Raw genomic sequence first — 10,989 nt, 5'->3', positions numbered from 1 at the left:
ATTAGAGTCAGAATTGTTTATTTGTAGATTGATGCCTGAAGTTTTTTCAATAAAGAATCGATAGCTATCAATTATTGTAATTGAGTGGTGGTCCTGCAGTGGTGCGGAGAGGCTCACTTGAGCAGTTTGGCGTCGACCTGACAGATTCGTGGATACAAGTAGGAGCAGGGAACATCGTACCAGCTCTGAGTGTAGCTGTCCACTACCGCACAGTCCTCTCCCTCTTCCCCACCAGACTGGTTGTTGTCTGGTTCTGATGACCCAACCTTCCAGTGTCTACACAGTGGGCAAGCAGAAGAAACAGAGTGACAAAGTTTATTTCTTGTGCACAATAAAATGTAACCATTTCAATAGTTGTCGCTTTAGGGGACGTGCATTAATTAGCTAAGTTTGCAGGGATGATGCAAAGCATGCTGTGTGTCTGTGGGACTGAAGTCTATTCAAGACACCCATGGCACTTTCCTTAGAGAAGGAACTTGTACATATAATATTTATAAGGTAAATACTGTTTAATTGGAAATTGCACTATATTATTTAGCAATAGGTTCTGTTGTTTTGGCACCACATTTGTCTGCACACATTTCCATACCCCCAAAGCAAGCCACATTTTAGCCATGCTCGCTAGTAGCATGGTTCTAGGGAGGGCAAATTGGTCAGTTGGTCACCATTTTAGTCCAGACTAAAAGATCATTAACTATTGGATGAATTGCCTTGAAAGTTCATACAGACATGCATGATCCCCAGAGGATGAACCCTGTTGACTTAGGTGACCCTTTTCTCTTGTGCCACCGTGAGGTTGTGTGAAATATCTCAACATTTATTGGATGGATTGTTCTAACGACGTTAGTCATCCCTTAGTCTGCAAGTTAACAGCATTCCCACCAGAATCAGCAAATACTAATCATGATAACACACTAAAGTCAAATGGTGAAAATGCAGTAGTAACAGTACTGATAAACATTATTCATATCATTCAGCTCAAAACACTGCTGTGCTTACAGCCTCACAGAGCTGTTAGCATGGCCCAGTCTTGTTCAGTCAGTCACCGTGAGAGACAAACAGTCGCTCAGTCTGTAGGGACTTGGCTTTGGGAACTGAAGTGTGGCCAGTTAAAGTCCAACACGGAGAACAGTGTGGAGTATCTCGTAGCGAGAGAGGTGCCAGTTTACCTCCTGGGGCGCTGCTGAGGAGCAGCTGCTGCATGCTGTCCATCTTTCCCTATTTGCATATAAGCCCTAAGAATTTCCCCGTTGAGGGATCAATAAAGTTAATCTTCTTCTTAGAAAATAAGCTACATCTGCTCAACAAGGTTGACTAACACTCAAAACATTATTAAAGGTCTTTGCAAAGTAGGTGAACCTGTTAGGGTTGCTTTTACCAATGTTGATCTTCATGTCCGGCTGTTTTTCAGTTGTAGTTGTTCAGTTCAGTTGTACTACTATCCTCTAACACACAAAATAAAGTAAATACAGTAGTATAAGTGTAACTGTATGCGTATCCAAACACAATCACACAATGGCAACATTACACGACACGTCACTGTAAGTTAATCCTTTTAACGTGAGGTCAGGCAGCTGCAGAATCCTACAATATAACAGTTTATTGGGAAGAGTATTTTCATTCTAGTAGTTTATTTATACGTACGTGTTTTTAACTATTGAGTTGTCCACCCATTTCCACTCTCCTTCTTTGTCAATGTCAGTCAGTCCCATCCAGTAGAATGTGTATAACCCACCGATCGTTCTGCCTTCTTTCTCCACAGCTTCCTAAAATAATGCAGTGAAATGTGAATGTGAAAAATTTCCTTCACATACATATTCAAATACAGAGAAATGTCGACCAAACACATCGCACTTACATGCTGTTCTGTGGTGGTCAAGATGGCAAGATGGGCGCCCATCTCTTCACACTTTTTTGAACTATTAAGCCAGTCGTTCCTGTCAGTCTCGAGGAGGAGGCATTGGTCCCCTACTAGAAGCCATTTGTCGTCAGGACACTCGTAACAGTTAGGCACTTAAACAAAAAAAAAAGGAAAAGTAAAGTTTGATGCTGACAGAAAAATGCAGAACATGTAGTATTGCAGTGTAGCGTATAAAAAGGAATGATAAATTATTGTCGAAAGTACACTACCTGGAACTGAGCAGTTCTGTGCCAGGTTGGTGTATTCACTGCACAGCTTACTGTAGCTTTTCTTCAAAAGGTCTAGTCTCAGCTTTAGATAGGACTCCTGTCCCTCTGCACTGTCTGCAGCTACAGAAACCAAAAGGCTGATGAAAACAAAGAGGACTGTGTGTCCTCTGATTCCCAGGGCGCCTGAAAAGACAGATAGCAGCAACATTAGGGTACATGCAAACAGAAATCACCTGTGCACACTGTATTAGGTTTTCTTACCTTTCTTTTTGATGAGGTTCATCATTTTTTTTGTGAGTTTGCAGAGACTTCAACTTGCTCTCTCTGCTCTCCCTTTGTGTTTTATAGAGCAGTTTGTGTACCAAAGAGGACGGGACGGAAAGTACAGATTGCACAAATTGACCAGACAGATTGGATTGTTCATAATCATCAAAGCATGTAAACTCAGATGGCGCAATCTCTTGAAGCCAAACCACTGATGGCCTGCCATATTGGATTAGAGAAACAAACATTTCATGATGGAGTCCTGGCATTAAGGTTGAGTATTATTTACCATTACAGGAGCAAAGGTCCATCCATATCTATGACTTTTTTTTTTAATTGGCAAAGATGGAAGCCTAAAAGGCATGGCTCAGCACTGTTTTGCACAGTGTGTGTGTTTCTGTGTGTGTGTTTCTGTGTGTGTGTCAGGAGTTATTTGTATTCTCTCCGTTAGTTGAGCAGCTGCAACAATATCACCTCTACACCATGCACACTCACAGACACCAGATGCCCACTCTGTTGCTTCAACAGACTGTCAACTTTTTTTTTTTTTTTTTTTTGGTCCAATTTATTATTTTATTCCTGGCACTTTATTCCTGCAGTCATTGTCAGCTTACTTTAAGAGGTTTTGTTATTCAGACCAAACTAATTAAAGCAGAGGAAGTAGTGGGGGAGTATTTAGTGTCCGTTTCTGTGACTACTAAAGTACGATTTGTGGTTGCACATCACCATATTTGTGTACTTTGTGATTCAGAGCGTGGCCCTTTTTTCTTAACAACACACACCGCTTCCAGCAGCTTTCCCGTCAAAAACCTTGTTGCAGCTCCAATTTTTTTTTTAATTAGTGTCAAAAAGTTGAAGGTACTTGCTGTTTCTTTCCCACATATTTCTAAAAACTCCCAGTCTGACTCACATGCCCACATTGTGTGCTGTGTCATCTATCAAACATCTGTCAGTTCCAGTAAACGCAACTGAAGAAACTGCTGGGATTATGCAATGCTTGGAAAATTGACAGTGAAACAGCACTGCAACAAGCAGAAATACACCAAGCAGAGCCAACAAAAATGAAGAAAGAACCTCCCAGTTTGGAGTTTTTGAGTTTCCTGTTTTTCAGAGACAAAAAATTCTTTAGTTGTAGGTACGGGATAGTTTAACTACATAGTGCTTCTCTGAGCACATTTGTTATAGAACTGCAGCCGTTTTGTAAGCAGGGCGACGTGCCTCGATAAATCAACCAGCAGGGACAAATTTAATTTCAAGGAGAAATATTGCTGCTTGAGAGAGGAGATACCAAAGCCTTTAGGGACCAGAGGAGGTGCGGTGGAGAGAGAGACAAAGTGAGAAAGTGTGTTAACAAGGACATCACAGCCATGGAGGAGAGAGAAAACTACACCAGCCTACAGGAGCTCACGGACCAGTCTACAACTGAAGGGAACAGGCCCATTCTGGAACACAGCAACGGTATTTTGTCTGTAAATGTGACAAAGATACTGAGAGATTTCATGTGGTAGAAGTACAATTACTCTAGTGCAGTACTCAGGGGTGACTTTGACATACTTGTACTTTTATTCTTTGTAATGCAACCTCTGCTTCACCGGATCTCAGAGGGAAATATTAGATTTTATTGTACTCCACTATACACAGTGGTCAAAGAAAGATTATATCATTAAGAGAATGTACAAAGGTATTATCAGCACCATCTACTTGGAGTATAAAATGATGAAATTGTTGGTTAAAGTACATTCAACATTTTTGTACTTTTACTGTACTTACTAGTAAGATTTTGAATGCAGGATTTTTATCAGTATAACCATTTTTAACCAGTATTTTTACAGTGTGGCATTGTGTGTTTATGTGCATATGTGACAGCAAGAGACACAAATAAGCACTTGACCTACTGTAACTGTCAGCCAACATACGGTTTTATCTTTTGGGAATAGTAAATGTCACGAATCCGAAGTCCGGTCAAATGGTTACTCTCAGCTATCTCGTTTTATTCTGCTCTCTGCACCACATGAGAAGATTAGAAATGGTGAATTGACAGCTACATGCTGAGGACTGTTTTGTGTCTAATCAGGCTCCCAGGGACTGAAGCGGGGTGTTGAGTGTTTGAGGAGTCAGACTGTTCTCCTGATGGTTATTGGCTTTTTGGCCTCCATCTGCGCCAACATCGTACTGACTGTGCTCTGTAAGTACAAACACTGTCTTACAACCTCTTGTGTTCCCTGCCCTCCAGTCTCGAGTGTGTACATCTGCCTGTCTGTCTCTCTGTCTCACTCTATTCCTTACTCTCGCTGATTATTCGCTCTTTATTTCAGCTCAGTGTCTTTTTGGACACCTATAATTGGCAATAAAAAAGATAAAGCGTTCTCTCCAGTCCAGTGAGGGTCATGTAATAGAAAAAGCACAAAAGTCCATAATTGTGAAATATTTCTCCTGCAGGGCCAACAGTCTATGGCAGCTCAGCCTGATAATGTGCTTGTGAGGACGCTCTCATTTAAAACAAACACCACTGGGGATGTACGCGTTTGATCTATTACACCGCACGCTCGCACAAGCTATTGAGCACAGTTTTAGTATCTGAAAATGATGACTTGCAGAAGAGAAGACAGGGAAATAAAAAGAAACATGTAACTCTACACGTAACATAATGTAAGACTCTTGATAGAGAAAAAATTGATTTGATCCTACTTTATGAATATGGCACAGAAGAGCACATTACGTACTGGATGACGATAAATTGGCCAATATTCCTAGCTGTTATGTATTGCTGTCTTGGGTCAAGTAAGCTGGTAATATAAATGTTTCTGCTTTATTCAGGTAGACTGCTCTTTATTTGCTATATCATGGTACATTAACTGCACAGTAAACCACACTGGCCTCATGAAAAATGTAGCACATTATAACATCTCATTTCTAAAATATAAAATATGTATAAGGACAATTTTAAAGTGCCGTAGTTTTTCATAGTGTTTTTTTGTGTGTGTGTGAAGTCTACAGTATGTGTTAGCCACATTTTACTTCACTTACAGCACCTGCACCTGTGTATATACATCAGCAGGCTTGCCAGGAAATGGTAATATGTATTTATCCAGAAGAGATAATGATGAAAATACACGCTAACCCTGATGTGATTCATTAACCACAACCACAGCAAAAATCTCAGTTTACAGTTAATCAAGATAAATACTTAATTTCTTCTGAACCTGACAGGTGACAAACCCCCATCCTGAGATATTGTGTGTCTATGACGGTATCTTTTAATGAAAGCCCCAAAAATATATGTATCTTGATTCATGATCTATATTGCATCGATTCTTAGAAAGCATTATTTCTTTCATTAAAGCATTAGGGGGTGTTTTTGTAATAGACACAAACAGAGGGAACACAAATGTGCAGAAATGTCTGGCCATGAGAAAGCTCATGTTGTAAATGATAATTCTTTACAGCCGCGAGGGAGCTCATATAAACTTGATTATTCGAGCAACAGCAGCAATAAAATCTTACAGAGATTCACAGAGTGTACACCGTATGTTTGTGGAGGGAGAAATTAGTGGTGGATGAGAAAACACAACAGTATGAAAATTACATTAGTTTTTAGTCACACTTTTGGGAGAAATGTCAGTCCATCATGTTTGTCCATACTTAAATATATCAGCATCTACTGCATGCATTTTTCTACAGATATAAATGATCCCCAGAGCATGAATCCTTTGGTGATCCCTTGCCTTTTTGTCTTGCTATTTCTATCTGTCTTCTCAGTGATTGGCAAGCCGGTGCCAGGTGCAGCTGTAGACTCTTCACCTCTGGGTTTGAAATTAACCTCAATGCGCAGACGTTACATCCAGCTATGCGAGGACTACACCGCCCTGGGACAGGACTGTTCAAAGACAGGTGGCAGGATGTAGATTAAACCCTGTACATGATCTTCATTTCCTGCCTTTGATTCACTGTTCCCTCTCATCCTTTTATCTTGCCCTTGCTCTCATTAACAGTTAAGCAGTGCAGGGAGTGTCCCGATGGATGGATTCATGTCGGAGATCAGTGTTACAGCTTCAGCGGGGACAAGCAGGACTGGCTGAAGAGCAGAGACAGCTGTGAAGAGATGGGCAGCCATCTTGCCATCTTGCACACTATGGAGGCGCATGTTAGTGTGTTTCTGTGTGTATATGTGTGTGTGTGTACTGAACACAACTTATCAGCAAACTTCATAGACAGAACACTTTGTTTGTGAAGCCCTGCTGACCGGCACAGGTGTTCCTCATTCCCCTTAATTGGGTCGCTCACCGTGTGCTGTCCACAGGACAAGAAAGCATAAGACATAAGGCGTGTGTGTGTGTGTGTATGTGTGTGTGTGTAAAAATACGACATCTTTGCAAGTCAAGGTCACTTTATCAAGGCTTTACTTATGCAGAGGCAGAAGAAGTTAAATTTGAGGCCACAGTTAGTCTTTCCTCAGAGCCGACATTTCAACTTGTCATTGTAGGAAAAGCACTAATAACATTAACAGCAGCTCGGATATATTCCCGTGACAGTTTGCACAATACTGAAGCAGCTAAATAGATATCAGCCATCATTAATTTTATTACGACATGTTAACAAAAAGAGTATCCAAGCTACAAGCACACAATTAAAACATAAAACCCTCAGCAATCTAAAAGCACTCTGTAAACGGTTGTTAACGTTGTTCTTACTAATTATGTAAGCAAACAATGCGGTAACAGCATAGAGTGTATAAGACATGGACATCGTATCTGTGACGTCACCCATAGGTTGCTGAAGAGCCTTGGCAGGCCTGCCGCTGCCGCCTCCTGTGTTAATCTAAAAATCAGCAAAGATGTGGCTCATGGGTTTAGCTGAGTTACACTCAGACAAGCTATCTATAATGACACCCATCTGTCAATCAAAGCGGCCAGGCTCTTAATTATGCATAACTTTAAGCCTTGATATGATCTGAACAGGTGAGTTATATAAAACTTTACACTCAGTACAGTTGTCATGAACGGGGGAAATTAGAGACCAAAACCAGAGACCAGGTGAAAGAGGCTGGATGACCAACTTGGTGGCAGATTTTTAGCTTCAAAACAACTCCTCAGAAATCTGTGGGTGACGTCACACATACGAGGTTACTGCTTGAGTAATACAGGTTTATATTTTAGAGGCCCCTGCACACCCTTGGTCCACCCACACAGGCGATTTCACTTTATTTGTCTGGTTAAACCTCTGCTTAGGACTGTGTTTGACTGGCATCTCCTCTTTTGTCTTTACTGCACCATGTTAGAGGCAGGACAAACTACACTTTTATCAGCCTTTGTATATATTGAGTTCAGTGACCTAATGCGATAGGCCCTTTTTATGGAAGACATTAAAGTAAGCACAGCGAGGCATAAAAGCAGTGTAAATAATAAAATTAATGATGACTGAATTTCATATAGCTGCTTCAGGTTCGGGGCTGTGGTATTGTTCATGCTGGCTCACACTGACTGCAGTGACATTTACTTGGCCATTGAATAGAATGGAGCCATTATTAATGTTATTAGCAACACCTGTGCTTTTCCTACTATGACAAGTCAAAATGTCTGCTATAAAAATGGTCTATTATGTATATAAATCTGCTTTAATTTTATAGGTTCAAATAATTATGCATTGGGTCTTTAAAGAGTCGAAGATGTGTATGAATGTCGGAGTTTAAGATTTAGACCTTGAGTGGGCACATTTTTGGAAAATGAGGATTTATGTCATGTCTTCACCTCTATAAAGGATTGATGTGTGTGTTTTTGTGTAACTCCAGGACGCTCTGGAAAAAGAAGCCAAGAAAATTGGAGGATTTGATTACCACTTCTGGATTGGCCTGTCTGACATAGAGACGGAAGGAGATTGGAGATGGGTGGACAACACAACATTGCAACATAAGTACGATCTAATTTTAATATTTAATGCATTAAATAATTTATTAATTCATGTTTTATATTAAAACTGCTATTTTGTATTTATTTGAAATATTGATGATACTGAATAAATTGTCCATCCAAAACAAAATAAGTAGACTGTTTCATCAGGCGTATAGGTGTGCAGATTATAAATAAAAATAAAGTGACATTTAGAATATCAAAAGAAATGTAACAGTTATTTTGAGAAGACAGCCATCAATCAGATAAATCAGAGTGAATCAAAGGTTTGAGCGAGTTGAGCCTGTTTTTCACATAATGTTCACAGCAGTTTATTTAAAGCTTATCCTGTCTATCCTCATTTCCTTTTCTCTCCCTCTTGTCACAGATATTGGGATCAGTGGAGCTCAGAGCCAAATAACCACCAGTCAGGAGGCGAACACGGAGAAGACTGTGCCGTCTTAGACAGCCACGCAAAGACATGGTTTGATGTTCCTTGTGAACACATTTATAAACGGATCTGCCAGATGGACACCATCCAGCTCAACTGATAATACTACACAGGTGGAAAGTCTGGAAACTACACAGGGTTATGACAGAAAACATAACATGGTAAAATGTTTGGGATTACAGAAAGGTAATTCTTGTGACATACAACATATGCAGAGGAGATATTGATGCTAAATGCCGTGTATGTGTTGATTTATCGCTTATTGGAAGAAATAGGAAGTACTAATACAAGTCCTGTGATGGACAGCCATCGAGAAGTATGTACGTTTCATAAATCTAAAAGGAAAAAAACAAAACAAAAGATGCATTGTAGTATTGCACTGATATCAAGTTTTTGTGTGTCCAATTATGATTCATTTTTTCATTTACTTGATTATTTTTTTCTTATTGCAATGCCATGAATGCTGTGACTGTGTCCGAGAAGTTTGGGCATAAATATTGTAACTGTGTAGACTCACAACTTAAAACTGAGCTGCAAATAATTCAGAAATGTATTAGTAAATTTTATTCTAGGTTTGTTTTCCCATTAATCTTTTTGCACTACTTCAGATTTGTCAATACCATTGCTTTACACACACACACACACACACATATATATATATATATACTTACATTTATATATATATATATATATATATATATACTTACATTTATATATATGTATATATTCTTACATTTTGTGTATTACATGTTTTTTTTCTTCTTTTCTGTTTCTTTTCTGTCATCCACACATTTGCACTGTTCTGACATGTCATCCAGCTGAAGTTTGATCATTAATGTAACCAGAGCCTACTATACATGTCACAAGCAACATACTATGTTTTTGCTTGACACTTAAAATGAAGCAATGTCTACATGTAACCACATGTGATCACCTCAGTATGATATAAGATTAAAGAAGTAGAGATTTAAAGTAATTAAAGACAAGGCAGAAGACTTTTTTATGACCACCTCACATTTCTTTTGGGACTGCTGATCTCTGATGAACTGCTGGTGAAGAACATATCAAGGCCATTACAGCCAAAACTAGCATACGTGCCAAGTTTTATCAGATTTTACAGGAGAGCCAAAACTAATCTTGATTGAACTTGAACATGACACAAAATATTTCATTTTTCATTTGGCAGTGACCAAACTGACCCTGCTTTTTTTTTGCGGCTTTCTGTTTTTTTTTTTTTAATTTACAACGTTTGGATATGGACATGGGAAGTAGGGGTGCTGAGGGGACTGCAACACCCTCTTTTAACTGTTTTTATTAATTGTTTATCAATAAGTTGTCTATATTACTGTAACAATGTCATTTACAACCCAGATTGAGGTGTTTTAGGGAGTTTCTTTTATTGTGTCCCACTAAATTAAAGTTACCAAAGACATCAGGGCACACAGTCAGATAGACCCAGAGATTTCAACTTACCCAGCCGCAGCTAGAGTACATTAGATAACCACAGTTACTGTTGTGTACAGAAATTTATATGCAATTAGTAGAACAGGATGTGTGATTTTGATATAGATCTAGATGATGAAACATATCCAGTAACAAGAGCTTGTTTTGATATTTTGAGGTTTAAATGTACTGTACTGTGCCACTGGCCCTAATTCTACATTTACAGCTGTTACTCAGTTAACAACAAACAGTGACAGGTGTCTCATATAAACAGGTAGAAATAAGAAAAAGAACTACAAATAAAGATAAAAACTATATGCAATTAAATTAGGCTCTGGATGATGAATAAAAGTCAAAGTATTAAACAAAGGGAGTGCAAACAGAGTCAAAATGACAGTGACAGAATGTCCAGGAATTCATGCAGCAGAGACTGGGATAATTGTTTATTGTCCTTTGTGTCCTCCCTGCCATAACTGAGAGCTGTTGTACAGTCTTATGGCCAAGGGGGCGAGCAAGATAGAAGTCTGCCACAGGGTGCACAGGGTGGTGGGTGTTGTCCAGTATGGAGAGCAGTTTTTTTTTCTGCTATGGCTGCTTTGACATCCTGTATGTTTTGCTGTCTGTAGTAAAATTGTTATATGACGTGTATAGTATATATCAAATCAAATCAAATTAAATCTGAGTTCGGTAGGCAGACACGGTCATCACCTTTAAGAGTAGACTTAAGACTTTCCTTTTTGATAGAGCTTATAGTAAGGCTATGCCTAGTCAGGCACGGTATTGGATGAAGATTCTGTTAACAGCCCCAACGTCCCT

The 10,989-nt window shown here is 39.3% G+C and overlaps 2 protein-coding genes across 2 annotated transcripts; one reads left to right on the top strand and one right to left on the bottom strand.

Annotated features, from left to right (window-relative positions):
* Position 1: 1 nt before the first annotated feature.
* On the bottom strand, positions 2–2,447 carry dc-sign (CD209 antigen-like protein E). The gene is given in 5 exon segments (NM_001303346.2): positions 2–276; positions 1,645–1,766; positions 1,859–2,013; positions 2,131–2,313; positions 2,392–2,447. Coding segments are annotated over 5 exon segments (648 nt in total). The 5' UTR covers positions 2,417–2,447; the 3' UTR covers positions 2–113.
* A 994-nt stretch (positions 2,448–3,441) lies between these two features.
* cldc1 (C-type lectin domain containing 1) lies at positions 3,442–9,296 on the top strand. The gene is made up of 6 exons (NM_001405499.1): positions 3,442–3,852; positions 4,469–4,579; positions 6,154–6,285; positions 6,387–6,538; positions 8,183–8,304; positions 8,668–9,296. The coding sequence occupies exons 1-6, from the start codon at positions 3,762–3,764 to the stop codon at positions 8,828–8,830; spliced, it is 771 nt and encodes a 256-aa protein (NP_001392428.1). The 5' UTR covers positions 3,442–3,761; the 3' UTR covers positions 8,831–9,296.
* The last annotated feature ends 1,693 nt before the right edge of the window (positions 9,297–10,989 follow it).

This window comes from Larimichthys crocea, chromosome XVI, assembly GCF_000972845.2.
Source record: "Larimichthys crocea isolate SSNF chromosome XVI, L_crocea_2.0, whole genome shotgun sequence".
NCBI classification, from domain to species: Eukaryota; Metazoa; Chordata; class Actinopteri; family Sciaenidae; genus Larimichthys; species Larimichthys crocea.
Note: the sequence above shows the minus strand (reverse complement) of the source record. Positions and strands in the feature narration are given on the sequence as shown.